The 23,994-nt window shown below is 39.1% G+C and overlaps 1 protein-coding gene across 4 annotated transcripts in view; it reads left to right on the top strand.

Annotated features, from left to right (window-relative positions):
• Positions 1 to 23,994, top strand: part of LRCH1 (leucine rich repeats and calponin homology domain containing 1) — a 209,023-nt gene that overhangs the window by 144,798 nt on the left and 40,231 nt on the right. For all 4 annotated transcript variants that reach the window (XM_077158254.1, XM_077158256.1, XM_077158253.1 and 1 more), the window contains exons 8-15: positions 2,895 to 3,000; positions 5,150 to 5,277; positions 6,937 to 7,004; positions 8,685 to 8,771; positions 13,497 to 13,586; positions 13,691 to 13,727; positions 20,258 to 20,311; positions 21,036 to 21,108. In XM_077158254.1, the coding sequence (XP_077014369.1) occupies positions 2,895 to 3,000; positions 5,150 to 5,277; positions 6,937 to 7,004; positions 8,685 to 8,771; positions 13,497 to 13,586; positions 13,691 to 13,727; positions 20,258 to 20,311; positions 21,036 to 21,108 (643 nt within the window). The remainder of the gene's footprint in view (positions 1 to 2,894; positions 3,001 to 5,149; positions 5,278 to 6,936; positions 7,005 to 8,684; positions 8,772 to 13,496; positions 13,587 to 13,690; positions 13,728 to 20,257; positions 20,312 to 21,035; positions 21,109 to 23,994) is intronic.

The raw sequence follows: 23,994 nt of genomic DNA, 5'->3' as shown, positions 1-23,994 counted from the left end.
AAAAAGAAGGTCAGTGACAATAAAAGAAAATAATTCTGATGAAGCCACATTAATAGCTTACTAGGTTCTGGGGGAGGGAGGAAGGGATGGGGCTAACACAGTGCTTCATAAGTTATATTTTAATTCATTACCCTCAGCTTTCTTAAAAGTCCTAAATCCCCTTAAGTGTACCATTGTTTCAGAAATTACTCAGCTGAAGCTTATTTCTGTTAAATTAAAGCAGGCTCTGCTTTATCCTTTACATATCTTCTAAGAATAATTAAGGGCATTAATAAAACATTACAAAAAGGACTTCATTATTCTTTTGTTCTCACTTAGTATAAGTAGGATGCTAATATCATTCTAAATTGAGGCCAAGCATTTATTCTCTCCCTTTTTAGTTAGATGCATATTTTTGGAATTTTGCTAAACTCTTAAGATGGGAGGAGGGTGAAAGGAAGACAGAGAACAGAGCAGGATTATACATGTCAGAATAAAATGCCAAAGGCTTCCTTTTGGCTTTTTCTGGTCTCACATTTTAGCCTCATTGCCTGGACAATACCTCCAAGAAATTTATTCTTTAGAATGATAAGTTTTCTGAATTATCCTATGTGGTTTTATATTTTCAGTTTGTTTGGCAAATGTGTTGCTATACGTGACCCACTGATCGACCTCCCTTACTTACATCTCATCATGGGATTCAGGGACCCCACCTCCTTGCCTTCCTTTGGCTGTTGCCGTCATCTAGTTGATTTCACATTTGTCCTTGAGAAAGTAAAGCACCACTGTCGGAAAGTGTGGGGCTCAATGAATACTTGTGTAAGGAATGAGATGCACAGTTGTCTTCTGCCAGTTGTTAAACACTTCAAAAAATCACCAAAAACAAAGAAAATACTCTGAAAGTTGTAGCCTCAAGTGTTCAGGAGTAAACCACAATTCAGATGTGTGGTGTCTGGAGGTTCTTGGTCGCTGTGATGTGGAAAAGTTTTGACTAAACAGCAACCAATAAAATGAAGACACAGGAAAGTAAATGAGGCTCCATATTTCATTTGTAACAACTCATTGATTTTCTGAATGAACTTCATTAGCTAGGGTGGGGAAAGGAGATCCCCCCAGAGAGAATCAATTCGGATTACTAAATCAAAGATTTATTCTGAAAAGTGCAGATAATACATATCCCTTTTAAGTACTATGCTTTTATATGTTTAATGCAGCTTGCTCAGCTTAAAGAAAAGAAACTACAGCCTAATGTTGTACAAGAAATAACACTGCAAATAAAGGAGGTGTCATCCCGGAGGTAGACAGCCTGCTTTTTATGACTAGGCATATGAGACCTTAATTCAATTTCGGTCAAATTAGTTTTGCCACCAGATCTCAGAGTCCCATTAAAACAATCAGTTAGATTTAGGGCTAATAAGGGATTGTATTTACAATGACTCCTTTGTTCTGTCAGGTATAGCACAATCCTTTATTGCCCTGGCTCTCAAGTTAAAAAATGATAGGCACCTGATGAGACTTCAACTCAAAACCGATGCACAATTAGGAATAGACTCAGAGGAATTGGAAGCAGAGACTCCAAGTGTTACAGTGATGCTCATAGCAGCGTTATTCACAACCGCCGAAAGGTGGAAACCACAGTATCCATCACCAGATGAGTGGATGAACAAAATGTGGTGTCTGCATGCAATGGAATATTAGTCAGCCATAAAAATCAATGAAGTTCTGAACCATGTTACAACATAGATGAACCTTGAAGACATTATGTTGAGTGAAATAAGCCAGACACAAAGGGACAAGTATTATTATCATTTCACAGATAGAATGTAATTAGAGTAAGCAGTTTCAATAGAGATAGAAAGTAGATTAGAAGCTCCTGGAGATAGGGTCAGAGGAAATGGGTAGTTATTGCTCCCCGTTTCTGTTTAGGGTGATGAGAACATTATGGTGATGAATGGAGGTGATGGTAGCACCACATCATAAATATAATTAATTGCACATTTAAAAATAGATAAATGTCACATTTTGGGTGGTCTCTGTGCTACCACAGTAAAAAATGTAAATGTTATTTCTTTTAAATGTGCATACGTATGAAGGAATCTTTGAAGTGTTAGCTCTGAATTTTCACAAGTGAGCACAGCTGTAAAACCAGAGCCCAGTACAAGAAACAAATTTACCAGCTCCCCGTTTGTGGTTTGCTAATGCTGCCGGAATGCAGTGTGCAAGAAATGGATCGGCTTTTACAAAAGGGTGTTTTTTAAGTTACAAGTTACAATTCTAAGGCTGTGAAAATGTCCATACTAAGGCATCAATAAGAGGGTACCTTCGCTCAAGAAAAGCGAATAGCATCAGGGGGTTTTCCTGTCACATGGAAGGTCCATGGTGACTTCTGCTGTCCTTCTCTCCCGGCTTCAAGTTGCTCTCTCAGCTACTGGTGTCTCCTGGGATTTCCTTCTGCATCTCCAAATGTCTCTGTCTTGGTTTCATCTCTCTGCTCTCTGTATTGGCTCTGGCTCTCTCTGTTTTTCTTAATCTCTTAAGGATTAAGACTCATATTCAGTGGGCAAGGTCACATTCCATCTAATTAAAAGGTCCCACCCAACAATGGGTCTCTCCCTACAAAATTGGATTAGAAGAACATGGCTATTTCTAGGGTACATAACAGTTTGAAACTGGCAACCCCTCCTGCCCCTGAAAGCCCCACTGATGCCCTGCCCCCACCTCCATGTCAACCACAATCACGACTTCAATCACCGTGGATTGGTTTTGCCCATTTTTGAACTTACCTAAGTGGAATTGTCCTCCTTCCTGTCTGGAGCGTGTGAGAATCACAGGGTGTTGCTTTAGTACGTGGTGTTCTCTTTTATCCATATTAACAACCTTCTTCCTTGAATGAAACTGTTCTCTATCTCTTTTAGCCTTCTGATGAAGACACTGTTAGCCTCAATGTGCCAATGTCAAATATCATGGAAGAAGAGCAGATCGTCAAGGAGGACTCCTGCCACCGCCTTAGCCCCGTTAAAGGTCTGGCAATGAAAGACAGGGAGAAAATGCTTGTTTTTATGTTTTCAAGGTTAGGTTTTAAATTTGCATAAATCTGACTGTGATATTAGTTACTGTTTACTAAGCACATCCTATGCACTCGACACTGCTCATTTGCCAGGGTGAGCTCAGATAAAGCTCAAATTCTGAAATAGATATTCTAATTAGCTCCATTTTATAGATGAGGATACCAAGGTTCAGAGAGTTTAAGTAACTTCTCAGTGGTCACACAGCTAGGAAGTAGTAGAACTTATCTTATTTTGAAGACTTATAGCAGATTCTTTAAATCTGTTCTCTGAAGGAAACTACTGATATGGAAGAGGTATAGTTAGGACAACCTAGCTGCTGTAACAGAGAAAATTCCCAAATCTCAGTGGCTTAACAGTCCAAATTAAGTCAAAATGGGGGTTACTGATTGGCACTCAGTTTCCTTCCAAGTAGTGATTGAAGGACCAACGCTCCTTTCATCTTGTGAGCCACCATCGTCAACACAGGACTTCCAAGGTTTCCATGTCCTTCTGTTTCATGCCAGAAGAGGAAAACAAGGAGGATTTGCCCATAGAGGTTTCTTCTGTCTGGGTCTAGAATTAATACCCATTGCTGATCAGCTAGACTCCGTTCCTTGGCCACGCCTAACTACAAGTGAAGGCAGTATATGCAATTAGCCCAGGAAGCTACTTGAGTTTGAACAAGTCAATTATCCTTAATTCGCTCACTTGTAAAATGAGATGACTAGGTTAGGTAAGCTCTGAGGTCCTTCAACCTTAAATTTTGTGGTTCTTTAATAATCATCAAAGTGCTCATGATACACAGTACATCTCTTGTACCTTCAGTAGCCCAGTAATGTATTTCCTACCTTGGTGAGAAGTCCCGCCACCAGATTACATTGCGGCAATTTTTTCTAAACACTTTTTATTTTGAAGTATAGCACATATGTAGAAAAATGATACATTTCAAAGTACAGTTTAATAAGTAATTATAGAGCAAATTACAAATTATGGGTGGGTTACAGTTTGTGATAGTATTTTGATTGCTGCTTTTCACTCAGTGATGCTCAAATACTAAAATTTAGTTGCATGAATTTGTGGCAGAGATCATTTTATGACATGCCAAGAAGATAGAACTCTTATGTAAATTATTTCCCATGTCATTTCAAATATACCCTTACTAGTAATGGGAGAGCCATTTCAACCAATTCAATCTATAAAGTGATGGTTTAGCCTTTGCCTACACTTCTTATGTTTGGATTTTTAAGTTTGGCCCTTTAAGTGTTGCGTTTGTTTCTTATCAGAGATTAAACAGAACCACACATTGTCCATTTTCATGCAGAAATGCAACTCTGTACTTTATATAAAAGTATGTCTGTCACTGTTAAGTCAAATAAAGTTAATAACATTATGCAGTATAGAAAATGGTGTTTTAGGCATATATTCAACTAAAAATAAAAAACTTGTTGCCAGTGACTTTTTCTCCTCCATTCTACAAGTGGATTTTCTGCTGGTATGGAAGTCCTGAACAGGTGCCCCTGCTTGGTCATTTTTCAGTCTTTAGATGATTGAGAAGAGATCTCTGGAACAAATATAGCTGGGTGTGCCCTGATAGTGCTCTGGTCTCTTTGGTTATTATGGTTTTTCATTCTTACTTTCCTGCCATACTCTTCCTTGACCTCGTTTTCTCCTTAAGAATAGGAGTTGTGTTCGACTCATTTTTATTTCATCCCTAAAATGTTTAACATAATACCCATCATTTAGTAGTTGCTCAATTAACGTTTGTTGAATTTTGAATTTGAAGTAGTTATATAGTCACATATTATAGATAGCACAAAACCCCCCTTTTTAAACTTTCATTTCTCCGTTCCTTAAAAAAAATAGGAGGAAATTTCAGTTCTTTCATAAGGAACCAAGCCATCAAGAGGGCTTGACTTAAGTGTAGTTTGGGGCTTTCCATTTCTTTTGCTTTTTTCATCTTTTCTTCACATCCTCTAGGGAAGAGAAAAGTGGGGTCATTGATGTACTTCCTTAAAAGGTACGAGAGAAAGCTGAAACAATTAGATAAAAGATTTGAGGATCATTTGCGCTTTGTTCACCTGTTCATGAAATCATGCTCTCTACCTTCCTTTATATTCTAACAGGGCAGTTTCATCAGGAATTTCATCCGGAGCCTTCCCTTTTGGGTGACAATGATAACTCAGGAGAAGAAAGAGACCAGTTTACTGATGGAGTGGAAGTTCTCCATTCAGAATTTATGGGCTATATTAAGGCAAGTGTTTGGGGATCATGAGTTTTGCTGATTTTCCTCTTTTTTGGAGCCTGAGAATTTAAGTCCAAGATTACTAATCAGTCACCTTAAATATCCACGTTACTATAACCTTCCTCAAGCCAGATTTGACCCCTGCCCGTCAGTGTGTGGGGACAGGAGCACTGTCATGAGAACACGGGAAATTGGGTTTAATCTTTATTTTATGAAGAATTCATCTTAAGTACAATGGGAACCCTGGATAATGTAATAGGAAGTTGCCCAAATTCAAGTTCTGAGGAAAAACAATCAGAGATGAGTAAAATAAAGAATCTAGTTTTGGAAAAGCAAATTCGTCCAGATTCAGAGATTTCAGGAAGCAAAAAAATTCCATGGAAATGACTGTTCTGCAGAGTGGATTCCATGGGCAAGATGAGAGGGACAAGGAGGATGTGGAAATTGCCTCAGTAAATGTTTGCTGGGCATGTCAAGACGCTTTTCTTGGGAAGTCAGGAGAAGAATGACAATAGTAAAATCAAATCTAATCTACCGCAAGTGAAAGGAAAGTAGTCCATTGAACGTCAGTCCAATTTTAGCCTCGATGTTCAACAATTTAAATGTCTGGAAGCATATGTGAAACTGCCTTAGCACTTTATCTATCCCTTGATGAACATTTTTGTTTCACATAGTCCTGTTTTCTCTTCTCTACTGAACTAAGCATCTTGTACTTTTGTAGCTGTAACCATCTAACTTTGGAAAAAAAAATTGGTAAGCCAAACTTTCCACACTGAAAAGATAGACGCTTTATACTATTGCCTGCTTTGGGTTGTAACATTGAAAATCAGAAGGCAGTACCTATGGCTACTGCAGTTGAAACCCAATAAGAAAAGATAAGAACATGGTTTGGGGGCTCATTTCTGGTAGTCTGTACTCATCCATGAATTTAAAATGCACCAGTTAGATACTGATATAGAAATTTATGTATTGACTTTATTATACACTAAAAATATAATCGATATTTAAAGTCTTGAGTATTTTCTTAATCAGAGGATGATGTTGAGCAGCTAGCCACTTCCTCAAGAAAAAACTCTGCCTTAAGTGACCCATCTGGAGAATTGGCTGACCCCCCAATTTGTTAATGATATGCCAGAACAGTCCTTTTGTCTGTGGTTCCTTCCTTGCCAGGGAAATGTGCCGTCATTCAAGGGTGGCTTCCGTTCTAGCTGTTGGTTGAGTTAAGCAGCATTTCTTTATGCCAGAGATGAAAGTGGAAGGAAACATGTGAAAGACCAAGTGTGGGACACACCTTTCTAAATATCCACTCCCTCTGCATTGTCTCTGGGGAGACAGGGCTGGGGGAGAACATTTCAATGAAGTCGGACGTTGTGTATCTGCAAACCATCAGATGCACCTTGACGTATTTTTCTGTTGTTAAATATTTTATGGTTTCCTTATTCCCAGCAGCACACGCATACACACACACCCCTCCTCTCACAGACGCTAGAATGCACTTTCACATGTGACAGACAAACCCAGGGGAGGGCTTTCTCAGGGAGGTGCTGAGAGAACAATACGGAATCTAGCGAAGCTTCGAATTTCTGGCTCTGAGCTCGCAGGAGGCACTCACAGTGACTGTTGACTAAGCCCTTGGTTCTCAGAAATCCCATGTGTTCCCGTCCACAGGGTGGGACGGAAGACTGTGAAGAGCTGTTACGGATAGAAGAGGACACGCACTGGCACACAGAGGGGTTGTGAGTTCCGTGGGCTTGGTTATGGGCTACTGTTTCTATAATAATTTCACTTCTTAAGCAGAATGGCATCTGTTTCCCTTTGGGCCAGCCAGTGTTCATGTTCAGCGATATTGTTAAGAGGTGTGTGTCTTCCAGCATCTGATGCTTATTGTCACAGGATCAGGCAAATAGAATCCAAGATCATAACCCCTTCCTTGTCCTTCAGTGTTGTCTGATTTGAGGCTCCCAATGGAAATGTGATTCAGAGAATTAGATAGACTTTCTAAACTGGAGAGTCTAGATTCCTTCCATTTGCTGGAAACACTGACCATTGGCACTCAAGCCATCTGTAGAGCTGGCTCCCTCTACTTGACCTAGAGTTTTCTGGTTATTGAACTGAGAAGATCATATATCTCTATTGCCCTGGCCTCAGTTTCATAATTGTGATAGCCAACATTTGTTAAATAGCATGTCCCGGGCCCCATCCTATATACTTCACAGGTGATAACTCATTTCATTTGCACAGCAATCCTATGAGATAAGTTCTGTAATTGCCCCCTACATTTCACAGGTGACAAAACTGAGGCTCAGAGAGATGGATTATCTTGCTCTAGGATCATAGAGGTAATAAGTAGTAGGATCAGGATTTGAACCCAAATAGTCCACCCCCAACTGTTATCCCCTCATACTCTTCTGCCGAAGGAGACTTCCTTGGCAGGATTTACAGGGAAGAGTGAGCGATCTTACAAGATGATGAACCATTTGCAAGGAAATCGAGTGCATACCATGGGCACTGAATAGATGTTTGGCTCCCAGGATTTTGTTTTTCATGATCTTGGATGTAAGTCTAAGCCTTCCAGGGTGCTTTGTGCGTTGTTTTTCCTTTGTGAGGATATATCACACTGTTGAAAAGTTCCTCCACCTACATAAAGACAGTGGCTTAATTTTGTAGTGGAAAGGAGGTCAACACGATCAGAATCTCTTTAAAACATTGTAAAATTGACTTCCACATCACTGTCTAGTGTTACCAGCTGTTCGTGAGAAATATTTCTATTGGGCTGAGGCATCCTAACTTGATCATAGAATCATAGAACTATAGGGAAAGAATTCTCAAACTGTATAAAGCTTTGGAATCCCCATCTCTATCCTATATCTATTGCTCTCGACCCTGGCTGTAGATCAGTATCATCTGTTGAGCTTTCTGGAAAATATACACCTGCTCAAACCCTAGTCTTCCCTACCCGAGAGTGTCAGATTTGTTTATTTGTTTGTTTTAAACTCCACAAATGGTTTTATTACGTATCGAGCCCCAACTGGGAACTACTGTCCCACACCAAGCCCCATATTATTTGAAAGCAATAAAACTGAGCCACCCTGGTAGAAGTAGAGAGATGGGACATTTCCAGAAGAGGAACAACCCTCCCTTGCTGAGCTCTCCTGTGGAACCCGTCCTTAAAGATAGAGGCCCACAGGCCTTGAAACGTTTCATGAGCTCCTTTATGGCAGAGCTGGGCACCCCCTCCACTCGGGGTTCTTCCAGTCACTCTGACATCTTGCCGTCTTGATTATAATGTTGGCTTTGTCGAAATCATTTTTTATATATGTTTTTATGGATTTTGAAAGTTTGCTCTTAAAAGCCTAGGTAGTATTTGTGTTTTAGTGATCCTTTTTTTTTTTCTCATGCTTGGTTTCATTTTGCAGAATAAATTCATCCAAAAACCAGGACAGGGATATAGCAATGATTGAGCAACTGAGAGAAGCAGTAGATTTGCTGCAAGATCCCAACAGGTAAGATTGTATTTCCTGGGCCCAGGTTTCATGTTTACACATGAAACGTGTACTTATTTATGGAGCACATTATCTCAGTTAAAAAAATATTTGTATTCATAATTTGGGGTCAGTCTAACCACCAATGAAGTCGTTTTAACTGCCTATTTCCTAGGAACTAAAATCTAGAGTCAAACTTCTGGAGGGATTGAGATTTATCTCCACTTCTCCAACCCCCAAGATGGGGCGTTTGTGAAATTCATGTGGGAATTTTTGGTAGAATTCTTAGAAAACAGAAATATGTTAAAAGTGCCGATTTTGTATTGCTTATGGCGAACAACTCCCAGTTTTATATGGAGGATTTTCTAGAAGTTAAGAAATCGTTTATCAAGTGCTACTATATTTATATCCAATTGTGCCAAATATATGTAAAGTAAATAATACTATTTCTAAAGATAAGGTTGCAAGATAGTTTTTTTTTTATTAAAATTTGAATTAGTTTTCATCAATAATAAAACTATATACGCTGGGTGCACGGGTGGTTCAGTGGTGGAATGTTTACCTTCCATTCTGGAGACATGGGATCAATTCCTGAACCATGCACCCCCCAAGAAATCCAACTATGTACGGTGGATATATTTATAATTTCTTAGTTAAGGATAATGGAATTTTAAAGTGTTTTACAAAAAAAAAGTGTTTTTTTCAGCAAGGCCATACATTGGGTAGCAGATAATAATTGCCTTATTTCTAGAGAAATAGATCCAAATCTTGTCCCTGGTACACTGTTCAGAAGTCCTGGGAGTTTAATCATGGAGATGATGTGGTTTTGTTATACTACTATGAATAAGGAAATCACGCCACAGCAGTCTCCATTGGGCTCTGGGAATTTGTGAAAAGTGTTGTTGGTGAATTCAGAGATTAAGTGAAAGTACACCCCCCACCCCCCCCCACCCCCGTGGAATCTGGCCCTGGGCGGGCAAAATTGTGACGACGGCTGGAAATCTTTAGCAATTGATTTGAAAAGCATTTCTATTGTGCAGACATTAATTGAGTGCTTAGAGCATGGGAAGAGCTACAGCTTGCCCCTTGGGGGATAGGAAGATGAACAAGATACAGCCTTTGCCTGCTCAGAACTTAAAGCTCTAGTAGCTGGAAATTGCCTCCAGCTATTATTTATAAGTATAATTGAGCCAAGCGCTTGAAATGGAGGTAAAAATAAATGATAAGCTTACGTGAGTGCTGGCCCCATTTGGAGAAGAGGAGAAGGATGGGATCTAACCTGGTCCTTTAATAGCTGGCTGTTTCAACCAAGAGAAAGCAACTTGTAGATTGAATGGAAGGCTTGGGCAAAGGCATGGGGGGTCAAATAGAGCAGGGCAAGCTTGGAAAATTTCAGGCATACTGATATTCTCAGACTTGACCATGCTTCTGTCAGTTGTGGAAGTTTTTTCGAAACAGATGCCCTGACACTACCCTGGGAGTTCTGGGTCTGGGGCCATTTCCACCTTTTAAAGTTCCACCCTGCTTCCGATATCAGCCGGAATTGCAAGTCACCAGAGAGGCAGGGTAGAGCAATTCAGGGATTGACTTTGGATATCACGGAAAGGGCCTGAGACTTGTATGTGCAGAGGGAGGCAATGGCTGTTTTTACAAATATGATTGTCCATGTTGTTAATTCTCCTTAGGACCTGGGTTAGTAAGTCTCTAATCAGGTTGTATTCACAGGGCAGTTAGTGAGGGGGTAGGTGAGCACGTGTGTGTGTGTGTGTGTGTGCGTGCGCATGTGACAGTTTTAGGAATCGAGAAGCAACCTGGCTAGAGAGAGAAGAAAGACACTTGCTTTACCTCTAATTAACTTGAGTAAGTTAACTAACTTCTCTGCACCTCAGTTTCCTCATCTGTAAGATGGGGTTAATAGCACCTACCTGTGAAGCTTGTGAGAATTTGAAATTACGTATGATCCTAGTGGGAAAGTAAATTGGCAAAACTGATTGCTTAGTGGCAGATGGCCAAAATTTGAAAACTATTAAAATGTTTGAATGAATTTTAAGAATTTATCCTAAGGGACAAAGAGATATGGATAAAGATTCTGGAGGAAAAAATAAAGATGTGTGTAATAGCAAATATTTGGAAATGTGGCAATGACCTAGCAACTTGGGGATACTTAAATATATGATGACAATTAAGAAGATGGAATATAATGTGGCCGAAAAAAGCTTCAAAAGGTTTCATTGATATTATAAAATGTTCTTATATAACATTAACTTAGAAAAGCAGTTTAAAGTTGATCCCAATTATATAGAGAGAATTAGATCCTGACTTTATAAGAAGCTTAGAAAGAATTAAAACTGTAAGAAATTCATCCAGATTTTTTCTGTAGTTATTTCTAAATTATTATAATTTTTTTCATACTTGAGTGCACTGAGAGTACTCAATGACAGGTGCTGTTATTATTATATTGTTTGGTGATTGTTTGGAAGCGGGTGGTGAGAAGGATGAGAGCGAACAGTCTGAGGCATTTGAGCCCTGAGACCTGGGACATGGACACAGCCTTATTCTATGAGATGGGAGCCCAGGAGCAGGTCACAGACCTGAGGAGAAAGATGTTGGGTTCTCTTTGCAATGTGCTGGACAGAATTCAAGGTCCGATGTGGCATTGTTCATTGAGCTGCCAGAAGTTTAGTACTGGGGCTTAGAGACTTCGAATTGAAAGTCATTTTCATAGAGTGTTGCAGTAGTAGTTGTCTAAGAGGTTGAGGTCCCCAAGGACAAGCATGTTGATGGAAAAGAAATGTGAGTCCAGAATACATCCTTGAAGACTCAAAGGGAGAGAGAAAAAGTCCCACCTTGCCTCAATCTTTATATTGTTTCAGTACTTCTGTCTTTTAAATTTTGTATCGCTTTTCCAGTAAGCACTTCTTAAAGATGCTCTGTTGATTAACATCTGAGCACAAAAGCAAAAAAGAATGGCCTAATTTGGTGGGATGAGCCTGGGGTGGAATCTGCGGTTGGAACCCAATAGAAAGAGGCAAGGGCCAGCAGGAAGGGGTCCACTCTGGACCTCAGTTTCATCATCTCCTAGGAGAAGTAGGTTGAGCTGAGCGCCTTAAATTCCTTTCCAGCTAAAATGTTTTAGGCAGTGAGTTGCTAAGGATGATGAGGAACTTGGAGTGGAGGATGTATGCAGCATTGTAGAAGAGAATATTCCTGAGTCATCTTTCCAAGGACCTTTCATTTGCATCTTTATGGGATGCTATTTTAATTATTATGTTGTAAAACTTTGGGGATTTCATTTCATCCCTAAAATAAGCCACTGGTTTGGCTGCTTTAGAGCCTTGTTTATGATGAAATTGTTATCACATGATGATTCTACTTTTATTGCAATGTTTTGTGTGCTGCTGTGATGGTTATAAACCGAGGGCCCTGTTTCGGTTTCTTATAAAGAGAGGGCCTTCAAGAGGTCATTTATTTCTAGGTGCCAAAGGCTGAAAGTTAACCATTAAAAAAATGTATATAGACATTTGAGTTTTCCTTTATCTCACATTTCTTAGATACAGGTTCTGTTTTGTTTCCTTATTCAGTAAATATTTACTGAGACCCACTCTGCCAGGCATTATTCTTTTTGTTTTTGTTTGATTTTTACTTAAGCAATGATTGTTAGTTTGCTTTTTCTCATGCAAAAACAGTTATTAATTTGTGCATTTAATCACTATCATTGTACTCTCTAGGCATTCCTAGATTATACCATCTCAGTCTTTATTGTCTATCTTTCCTTCTGATTTCATTTTGTGCCCCCAGCCCTCCTCCCTCTATCATTTTCACATTCAGCTTCATTCATTGTGCTTACATTATTGTGCTACAATCAGGTAGTATTGTGTTATCCATTTCTGAATTTTTGCTAAGCACTGATTGTTGTGTTTAATTTCAGAGCTTTACATTTTATACAACTTTAACCTTACATTTTATTGAACGTATAGTGGAATGTGGCTGTCTTATTCAACCTTTGTCTTGGTTTCTTCTCTCAGTGTTAGTTTGATAGCATTTTCAATAGGCATATATAACATGAATTCATTTCTACCCTTTAAAATGGCTTTGTAATTTTTATATGATTTTGAGAAATTTCTGGTTTTATAGCTCTTTAATAAAACAATCTCACTTAGAAATGCAAAAATTCAAACATTAAATATTAGACAATTTCAAAAATAAAATTATATAGCAAGTTGTTTATGAATTCTTACATGTGAAGTGAGAGCATTAATGGAAATCAGAGAGTGTGTCTATTAAAACCAAATGGCAGGCGCACGGGTGGTTCAGTGGTAGAATTCTCGCCTTACATGCGGTAGATCCGGGTTTGATTCCCGGATCATGCACCTAAAAAACAAAACGAAACAGAAAAAACAACCATATGCCCTTGGTGCACATTCTATAATGCAGTACTCTTAATAATTTACTTACTTCTGTAAATCAATAAAATTCTAGAATAAAATTTAGTATATGCTACCTATGAAGAGTATGGCTTTCTCACAAATTCCTGTAATGTAGCAAAGAAATTAGATTTAAATACAGCAAGTGGAAAATTATGTTTTGGTATGTGGTAGGAAAATACTGTGTAGTCGGAAAATTTTCATCACCTAACCTAAAGAAATACCAAATTTTAAAACTAAAGATGACCCAAAGCATTAGGATTTATTAAAGGTAAAAGTTTAATAAATTTGCTTACATCTTTTTTTCCTTTGTACTCTTTAGATTAAGCACAGATATTACCAAGAGAAGTGTTGTAAACCTTTATCCCATGGAATCAGCGGAAGCCTTAGAATTACAAGATTCTGTGCTGAAGTACGTTTACCTTTTAGTAACAGAAATAGCTGTGTCCTTTTTACCTTGAGGCCTTTATGCTTTAAATTCCACCTTATATCTTTTTTCTTTTCTTGTATCTGCAGTGGTCAGATTCAGCTGGAGACATCGCTGGTGTGTAAGGTAAGGGTGCTCTCAGATTAACCACAGCTGGGGGCCACACTCCATAAATACTACCCCTCACATTCTGTAAATATTCATCGTGGGGAAGGGGTGGCATTTTTTTTTGTGGCCAGTATTCAGATTTGTTCAAGATATATACTTCAACTTATTCATTGATTTATCCTTTTCCATTCTCCTACCTACCTGTTATACCCCACATTCCATAAAAGGGGAGAATTGGCTATTTCCATTTGATTCTCTAAATGTTGGATATGGGAAAGTCTTGCCAAGTGACACCATGGCAGCTACTGCATCAGGAAACTGACAGTGAAGGTAGCACCATTTGATGCATATTTTAAGTCCAAGAAAGGAGTCTGTCTATTAACTTGTCCGGATGAAAATAAAGAACAAGATGAGAACAAACCATGCGGGAAATTTCCAAGAGGATTGAAAGAATATAGCAAAGAGAAATTCTGGAGGTATTTGAGAAGAGGATAAGGGGCGTTTGGATAGAGTTATGCGATGTGAAACGTGGGTGGCTATGGAGAGAAGATTTGACATAAAATCAGGGATGAGCCTAGAAGGTCTTGAAGGAAGGTTAAGTTACCCTGGTCATAGAGAGACAGATCCGAGCCGGGGACAACTTTTTACATCCCTTCTTGAATGAACAGGCTTGGAATGACTAATTCAGGTGCCGAGATTATATAAAACCAGTCTTATATCCCCTACTATAAATTGCCCCACAGTAAAGCAACCTCCCACTCTAACCTAGCTAAGTCTCTATGTTAAAGAAATACGGGAAAAGGGTGCAGTGGAAGTAAAAAGCCTTGTGCCCACAGAGTATAGCTTAGGTGTCAAGCATAGCGACTTGGACTTGGAATTACTTTGAGTATCAGCCCGTCCCAGCTCAGAGGCTTTCAATCTGCAAGTCAATTAACCTCTCTAAGATTCATCTTCATTTTCTCTGAGTTGGGCTGAGAATAATCCCTGTAAACAGATAGTAAATGAGATGATGCAAGAACAGTCTGGCGACACAGGGCACCCAATAAATGTTAGCTGTAATTGTTACTCTCCTATTATTGTTATGGGTGTGGTCTTTACATAAAAGTACTGCCCCACCTCTTTCCTGGGTGGAGGCATTATTGGATTACCCGATAATGGGGTATCAGGAAGCCTTCTGTTTGCAGGCTGCCCTGGGCCCATTTCATCGAGCTCTCCATTTGAGACATGCCTCCTGTTCAGTCTATGCAAGCACACTTTTTTTTCTGTGTGTTTGCTGTATGATGGGGGTCACATTTCATTCTTTTTCCATGTGACTATCCCATTATTGCAGCACCATTTGTTGATTTTGGGGGCGTGGGGTTGGGGCAGGGGGCGAGTGCACAGGCCGGGAATCGAATCCAGGTCTCTTGCATGGCAGGCGAGAATTCTACCACTGAACTACCACCCCCCAAACTTTTTTTTTTTAAATGCTTTTATTTGGAAATAACTTTAAGCTTTTTAAAGATTGTCAAAAAAAAAAAAAAGAGGCCATTACAAGGAATTCATATAGTCTTTAGCCCAGATTTACCTATAATTAACAGACACTCCATTAGCATTACCATTTGTTCTCTCTCTCTCTCTGTATATATATATATATTTCCCTCCCCCTCCCTCCATCTTTTTTCTTCCTCTCCTTCCCTCCACACAAACACATGTACACATGCATATGCACAGAGAGTTCTTTTTATAAACCATTTGAGGATATGTTTCTTACATCGTAGCCTTTTACCCCTAAATATTTCACTGTAGGTTTCGAAATAACAGGTATTTAATCTTACATAGCCATATTCAGTTATTAACTTCATAAATATTGATAAAATATTTCCATCTAATCTTCTATCCATATTCCAAACTTGTCTGTTGACCTAATAATATCCTTTATAGGATTTTTCCCCTCCAGTACTGGATTTTTAGTCTAGGGACAGGTATTGCATTTATTGAGGAACGTCAGCCTCCTTTCATCAGAAACATGCCACAATCTTTCTTTAGTATGTTCCTCATTTTGTCCTCCACAGACATGTGGAAGCACACCTGTCTGCCTGTCTCTCGTTGGTGGTGTTAATTTAATCACTCAGTCAAGGTGTAGCACAATTTCCCCACTGTATAATTGCTATTGTGGTTTTTTTTTTTCTCCCCTCTCTCTCTTGCAACTAAAAAGCATTCTGGGGGTGGTGGTGGAATACTTAAGAACAAATTAGTGTCCTGCTGCAGACATACTTTTACCTCGAACGAGATAATGGCCACCAGTTTTTGTGACTTCAAGAGTACCAGCAAAACTGAAAACCTCCGGGACAAACTATCGCCACTCCTTCTCATGGTATAATTGGAGCATCGTTCCCATATCTCCAGAGACTCCTATTAAAATGCATGTATTCCTGATAAAGAAAGCTGCCATCTACTGAGGCCTTTCTTCTATGCCCCACACCGAGCGGTAGAGGTTTGACATGTGTCATCGTTGTTTCTTTCATTCAGCCGTACTTACTGCGTACCTAGCACAGGTCAGGTGCCACACAGGACTCCAAAGAAACAGCAGTGGACAAAGTCAGGGTCCTGGCGCTCAGGATCCAGAGTGAAAAGAGGGCATCATCATGCACAGTCTGAAATTTAGAACCTGGGGCCACAAGAAAGCCAGGTTGCTGGCCTGGATCACGTAGGTGGTAAATGGCTAGATCCTGCTTTTCTGCTACTTTACATTGCCGCTCTGTGGTGTTGACTGTTGGTGACAGACTAAGCTTTGTCATGTGTATAAACCTCAGTGGCATCTAAATGAATCAGACCTTTTCTGAAGAGCAGGTCTCAGCAGGGATACAGAGCCTGCGCTTCCATGATGATGCATTATGTTTTTCTCCAAGAGTGTGGACGGTGTATGATGGGAACAGGGATGGATATATATCCTAGATTAAATATTGACTGAACCCAGTTCAAGTTTTGTCGAGGTATAGTTTTAATCCCATCCTTCAATCGAAGGAGCTATACACCGAGTGTTTTTTGTTGATGTACTAATCAATTCCAATAGTTATTAAGAATTTCTACCAATATCGAGCATCTCGATGCTTTAGGAAGGAATGTTTCAGTCTCTTTATTATGTGTCCAAGATGTCTTCATGTTTCGCTTCGTCTCATTTCCCCATCAGCAAAGGTGAGCTATTTCTCCACAGTCAGTTCAAGATTTTTCCCAGTAGATTTTTATTCTGTTTACCTTGTCTTCATTTCCCCTGTTTTTGCTTTTTTTTTTCCCATTGTGTAGCACAAGCATTTAGCGCTTTCAGTCTAAGTAGTAGCAAGCACAGTCCCTAGCACACAGCCAGCAGTCAGGGAGGGTTGGTGGAGGAAAAGGAAGGAGAGAGAGAGGAAATTTGATGATAAAGAATGGGCTTTGCTCAGCAGAATGCCAGTGTCCTGCTCATTCAGTGGATGGACTGCTGGGTCTTAACTGATTGCTGAAAACATTCCTTCATTTGCGGGTTTTATATTTATATTGTAAAATACATGACACAATTTATATTGTGTTCCTGTAGCACAATTTCTTATGCTGGTCCCTAAACTGAAGCCCATCTGGCACTTGTAAAGCTTCGTGGGATTTTCCTGAAGTTTAACCGTTGGCCATCATCGTGTTATGTGAAAGGCCTTGTGTCCTCCCAAAGTCGGACTTGCACTTCCAATGATAGACACACGTCCATGATTTAGAAAAGGGAGGGAGTGGCTAGCTGAGTGGTGGAAAGACGCAGTCACAAGAAGGAAAAAGAAAAGGAAGTTGTGCCTTTGTGAAGCCAGTGATAATGATTATGCAGAACTTAAATAGGAGTCTTATTTATGTATGTGGTTGTTTTTATATTCTCTTTTCCATCCCTTTCCAGGACAGTCTTAATTCAGCTAACCAGTGTATTTGGATAACCTGGAGTGGATTCAGCCTTGTTTTGAGTGTGGAGGATTGGAATACAAAGGCCATGAATTTGTCCCTGCTATTAAAAAGTTTAAAAATTTTTAGGAGGAAAGAACATTTAGAAACAGAAAAAGTTTAGGGAAGAATACGAGGTGATAATCCTGCATCTGTTTTAGATGCTGGGGAAGGCTGGGGATAATGAAGAGTTTAAGCAGAGAGAAGTAAACCTGGACTTGTGCAGTGGTTGGGGTTTGGGTTGGTAGCTGAGGCCACGGGGAACATGCAGGAGACTCAGCAGAGTGTGTGGTGGCAGAACACTGGGGAGGAGTGGGACTCAGTTGGATGAGGGAGACTGAGAATGTGTGGTGGTATGTCATTGGTAGTGTGTTCTCTACCTTTAAACATGCTTTGGATGCCTTTCTGCATCAATTTTGGGTAGCATTGGCATCCATTCAGGGAGAACTGCAAATTGCTTTTCTATACATAAATAATATAGAATGAGCCATATGGTTAGGGGAACAAAGGGACAAATGACGGGGAGGAGTTGCTTATAGAGAGAACCAAACCTGAAGTCACATTACTTGTTGGAAGGTCTAGCAAAGCCATTTAATTGGATAGGGAAGTTAATGATTTTATTCTAAAAATATGTTCTACCTTTGGATTTATGTCAAAGCCAAGAATATATATTTTTAAGAGTATTTTAGTAGTATTCCACATCAGTGAATTCAAAGAAAAAACAGAGATCTTAAATTTGCACTCATTTGATGGCATATATGAAGATGATTATATTAGGGGTTACCAACATTTTCATTAGGGCAAATCCTTCTACCATATAAAAAGAAGGTAGATCTTCACAAAATAAGCAAGGCCATGCTTGGTGGGGCCCCTTAGTTCTATGTACCCTTCTCTGCCTGGATCATTGCCCACCCCCCCGCTTTATGGAGTCAGGCACCCCATTAATAATAATGGCTTCATGCCCCAACTCTCTCCTCAGTTTTCAGATATGCATACCCAAAGGTCTGCTGAACTTTTATATCTCCAGGCCACATAAGTTTCTCACTTTCTACATGGCTAAAGTGAAGCTATCAAATTCCTTTTTGAAAAAAAACTATTGTGGTAATGATATATATAATATAGCATTTCCCATTTTAATCACTTTCAGGGATACAATTCATTGGGGTTCATCACACTCACAAGTTGGGCTACCATCACCCCATCACCACCATCCATTACCAAAGCTTTTTCATCAACCCACACAGAAACTCTGTACCTGTTAAACATTAACTTCCCCTTCCCCACCACCATCCCTGAACCCTATAATCTACCTTCTGTCTTTACAAATTTGCATACTATAGTTATTTCATGTCAGTGAGAGCGTACAATATTTGTCCTTTTGTGTCTGGCTTCATCTACTCAATATGATGTCTTCACAGTTCATCCATGTTGTCCCCTGTATCAGAACCTCATTCCTTTTTGCAGCTGAATAATATTCCACTGTGTATATGTAACACACCTTATAACATTCTTTCTATGATGAGCGCTTAGGTTGTTTCCACCTTGTGACTATTAGGAAGAATGCTCTGCATTTCCACTTGAGTCCCTGCTTTCAATTCTTTGGGATATATACCTAGGTCACAGGGGTCATATTGTAATTCTGCACTTAACTTCCTGAGGACAAAATGTTTCTACAGTGACTGCATATTTACATGCCCACCAACAATGTATGAGGTTCCTATTTCTCCACATCCTCTTCAACACTTGTAATTTTCCTTTTTTTTTTTTAAATTGTAGCCGTCCTATTGGGTGTGACGTGGTATCCCATTGTGATTTGATTTGCATTTCTCCAATGGTCAGTAATGTTGAGCATCTACTCATGTGCTTCTTGGCCATTTATGTATCTTTTCTGGAGAAATGTCAATTTGAGTCCTTGGCCCATTTTTTAATGGGGTTGTTTGTCTTTTTTTCATGTCAGCTTCCCTCTGAGTCCCATCTCTGTGATACTTAGAGACATCATCTCCCACCGAGTAACTCCGGATGGAAACCAGGATGCCATCCTGGACCTTGCTCCATGCCAGTTACAAGCCCCGCACATTTCACTTAACATTTTTTCTTAAAACTTTCTCTTAACCATGTTTGCCAAGGCAGACTGATATTGAGCTGATGGCATGAGATTTGCCCAGTTAAATTTAGATCCAAGCATATGTTTTTATGGAAAACTGTCCCCGTGACTCTGTGCATCTGTAAACTGCAGGCTTGGACCATGTCTAAAAGGTCACAATTAAAACAGGGGCTTGGGAACTAGCAGGGGAGTCAGTGGCAGCTTGGCTTGGTAACCAAGCAGGTAAATGGACACGCTGATGTTGACAGGCACTTTGGACTGAACGCTTTGCTCTGGGAAATCCCTTATCGTCCTTTGTGTGGTAGTTCTGATGTAGTTTTCTGTGAGCATAGCTTCATGGTTTTAGAACATGTAAGCATGACCTACTTCACACAGTAAATAATACTGGAAAGTGTTGTGCGCTCATGTGTCAAGGATATGATGGAAAGAAGAAAGATGCCATTCTTGCCTCAACAATTTTATAGTCCAAGGGAATATACCGTGCATTTTTTTTCTTTTTCTTTAAAAGGTACAAAATGATCTGACATTGCAGAGTAATGACAGTCAGTATTCTCCAAATGAGGTGAGTTTCCTGAAGGGTAATGGAAGCTGAGGTATATCATAAGGGCTGATTGGGGGTATATTTTACAGAAACACTGTTGTGATTAATGAGTTAATTGGGGGTTGAAGATTCTCTGGGGACTCCATCGCACTCTCTTTAGCTATCCTAGACTTCTCTGTCCCTATTTGTGATGAAAGATTAAATTTTTATGATATATACCTTTGAAAACCAAACATGCAAACATCTTTATGAAGTGGCTGTGTCCATACGCAATGAAACCAGCTCAAACAGACCACATTGGGAATGTCTTGATACTTATAAAGGATTGTGTGTGTGTGCTTTTCCTGTAGAGGACACAACTGTTCAATGTTTGTTTCCTCATTTCCTTGTGTTAGAAGATTCTTCATCAGATGTGCCTCATTTTAAATGTAGGTGCATGTGTTTGTGTGTCCACGCACACACCTGTGCTGGGGAAGAAAAGGATTGCCCGTTTTACTTGATGGTAAAATATTTGTAGAAAGAACATCAGAAATTGAATGAATCCCCCCCTCTCAAACAGCGTTTTTTGATCATACCACTTTAAAAAATGTGCCATGTCAAGAGGCATCTATTATTGTATATTTTAGCCAGAACTTCATCACACAGCAATAAATACAAAAAGGCGATCGCTGTATTATAATCCTTGAACTTAGGGAGGCATACTGATTCTGCTTCAGTTTTTTAAACTTCTTTCCTTCTCCCACAGATTATAGAGGATTCCCCTGCAATATCTCCTACCACAAACAGCACAGCTCCATTTGGCCTGAAACCTCGATCAGGTAAATTAAAAGCTCAACCTGTTGCTCACTGGCCTTTAAAAATTATCCGTTATCAGTGTGAATATCCTTATCAACTCTGGCAAGTAAGAATTCCAGCCTCAAAACCTTGCTGCAGCCTGAGGAGACCAGATATTGGAGCTTTGTTAAATCTGTGTTGTCAGGAATGGATCTTTTACCTCCTTCTAAATCAGAGAAAAGAAAAAAAAATGGTGTGTGTTTGTAAAGTGGAGAGGAAATTATCTGTCGAGTTTTATTTTTTATATACTCAGAAAAGATAGGAGTTATTTCTTTGCCCCAAGGGTCCCTGGTGCCCTGCTGAGTGAAAGTTGAAAGGCACCTGTGGAGGGCAACCCCCTTTCCGAGAAGGCCTTCATTTGCTTTCTGAGCCTGGCACATTCCATGTATTTGCTCATCTAAAAGGGTGATCATTTCAAGGCTTGTCTCCCTGACCAGGAATCACTTATGAAAAAAAAATCCTTTTACTGTGAAAGTATTCACTGATATTACATACTTTCTTTTGATTTAATATTAGTATATCAAAAAAGTAAATTATAGCAATGTGCAAAATATGTATTGAGTTTTAAAAGAAGGGCTATAGGTAGAAATTTGGTTCTTCTGATTTCTAGACTTATTTAAAGTGCTGATGCCATGTCCCTTCTTTTAGATCCTTTTTCGTTTTAATATGTTTCGTTTTTGTTTTTTGTTTTAGTATTTTTGACTCTTTGTTATTTAGCATACACTCACTACTAATGTTTTTAAGCAAATGATAATAAGGGACTCAGACACTTCTAAGCAAAAGCTGGCAAAGAACTCACATGTTCTTGGATTTTCCAGTAAAGCATTTTGGCAACAGCCGAAGTTCTGCATATGTATATTTTGACAAAAGGACACCTGTAGGAAAAGAACAAAGATGGTTCTTTTATACAGGAATTTCTTTTTCATTCCTGGAGCAAACTGGTTGAAGGGCATCATAGTTTCCCAGCATTTTTTTTGGTTGCTGCATGGTCCGGAAACTGAACCCAGGAATCCTGTGTGGTGGGTGAGAATTCTACCACTGAGCTACCCTTGCTCGGCCGGTTTCCCACCATTTTGAATAGACTATGAAGCAAAGCCATTTGACAAAATGCTTGGGGCATGGTATGGGTTAGCGGATTTTTTTTGTTTTTTTAATGTTTTTTATTATTAAATATAACACATATACAAAGAAAAGAAAAAAACAGTGATTTTCAAACTGCACTTCAACAAGTTGTCACAGAACAGATTTCAGAGTTTGTTATGGGTTATCATTCCACTATTTCAGATTTTTTCTTCCAGCTGCTCCAAAACACTGGAAGCTAGAAGAAATTTTTGTTCTTTTTTGTGAAAAATAACATATATCCAAAAAAGCAATAAATTTCAAAGCACATTGCAACAATTAGTTGTAGAACAGATTGCAAAGTTTGGTATGGCTTACAATTCCATAATTTTAGGCTTTTACTTCTAGCTGGTCTAAGACCCTGGAGATTAAAAGAAATATCAGTTTAATGATTCAGCATTTATACTCATTTGTTAAATCCTACCTTCTCTGTATAACTCCACCATCACCTTTGATCTTTCTCCCACTCTTTAGGGGTATTGGGCTATGCCCATTCTAACTTTTTCATGTTGGAAGGGGCTGTCGATAATATGGGGTAGGGAGATGGAACTAGTTGATGTTCTGGAGAGGCTGGTCATCTGGAGGTTGTAGGTTCCTAGAAAGTTACCCTAGTTTAGCAGGTGTTTTAGGGAAAGCTGAGTGGTACATGAAATAGGGCTCAAGCTCCAGCCTCTCATTAGGAGCTCTGAACATAGGTGAGCTCTGGGCTGTGGGCTCGGCTGGGCTCCTGCAGCTAATATCTGTGCTGGGAGACCTGGAGGCCAGTTGGGGCTCACTTTATCTGTGCCTTGGTGAAGACTGCCCAGTACCTTCTATTGTGATAGAAAGCAAGGCTTCTCTTAGACCTTGCAGCCAGTTTTACACAATTTAAAAATATTTTTTGTATTGAGCCAAATCAAAAAGTGAATGAATCTCCAAGAACCAATATTCTTTTGGATGTGCACTCTTGTGGTTTGACTGTTGAGTTGTTTCAGTGACTTTTTTTTTGGTTCCTTTTATTTTCTCCAAGTTCAGCTTCTCAGAGTTCGAGCTGACCCTACACTTGTATTAAATCATTTCAAATCCTTTATTTTGGTAAAAAAATAAAGAAATACTTAATTTTTATCTTCAGGAATATCAGCTGGCATTTTGGAACATTATAAAATGAGCGTTACATATTGGGAATTTATTTCCATTTCATTTAGTAATTTTTAAAAATTATGTGATTTTCTAGGAAATATATAGGAGAATAATCTTACTTGAATGTCAGATGGTTAAAGAAGATAGAAACCCTTTTTGATTGAGTAGCTTTGGAAATTTTAAAAGCCAATGAATTATTTTAAAATTAAGTATGTGGATTTATGTGATTTGTGTGTTACAAAATAAAAGAAAGCAGACTGCTCAAACCAGCCAGCAAGTTGGAATAAGAACTTAGATCCTTAAAATGAGCTGATAGTTTTCTTCAAATGAAATTTTTTGTTTTGCCTTCTGATTATTTTCCCTGAAAGAAAGATAATTGTATGTACCTAAATAGTCATTTCTAGAACACATCATTTATTTTCCTTCCTTATGAGTGAGTAAAAAGCAGGTATTTCCTAAACACATGAAATTGCTGTATGGATATTTAATGCAAAAAAGAGAGAGAGACACGCTCCATTTCATTAACGACCAGTTAAAGAGCACTTGAAATTGATTGGCATCTACGGGTTAATTGGGTTTGTTGTTAAAGAGACTCTCACTGGTGTCCCGAATTGTTCTTATATTGACCAATA

The sequence above is a fragment of the Tamandua tetradactyla genome, chromosome 4 (genome assembly GCF_023851605.1).
Source record: "Tamandua tetradactyla isolate mTamTet1 chromosome 4, mTamTet1.pri, whole genome shotgun sequence".
In the NCBI taxonomy this organism is placed as follows: Eukaryota; Metazoa; Chordata; class Mammalia; order Pilosa; family Myrmecophagidae; genus Tamandua; species Tamandua tetradactyla.
The sequence above is the reverse complement of the archived record's forward strand: the minus strand, read 5'-3'. Positions and strand labels throughout refer to the sequence as shown.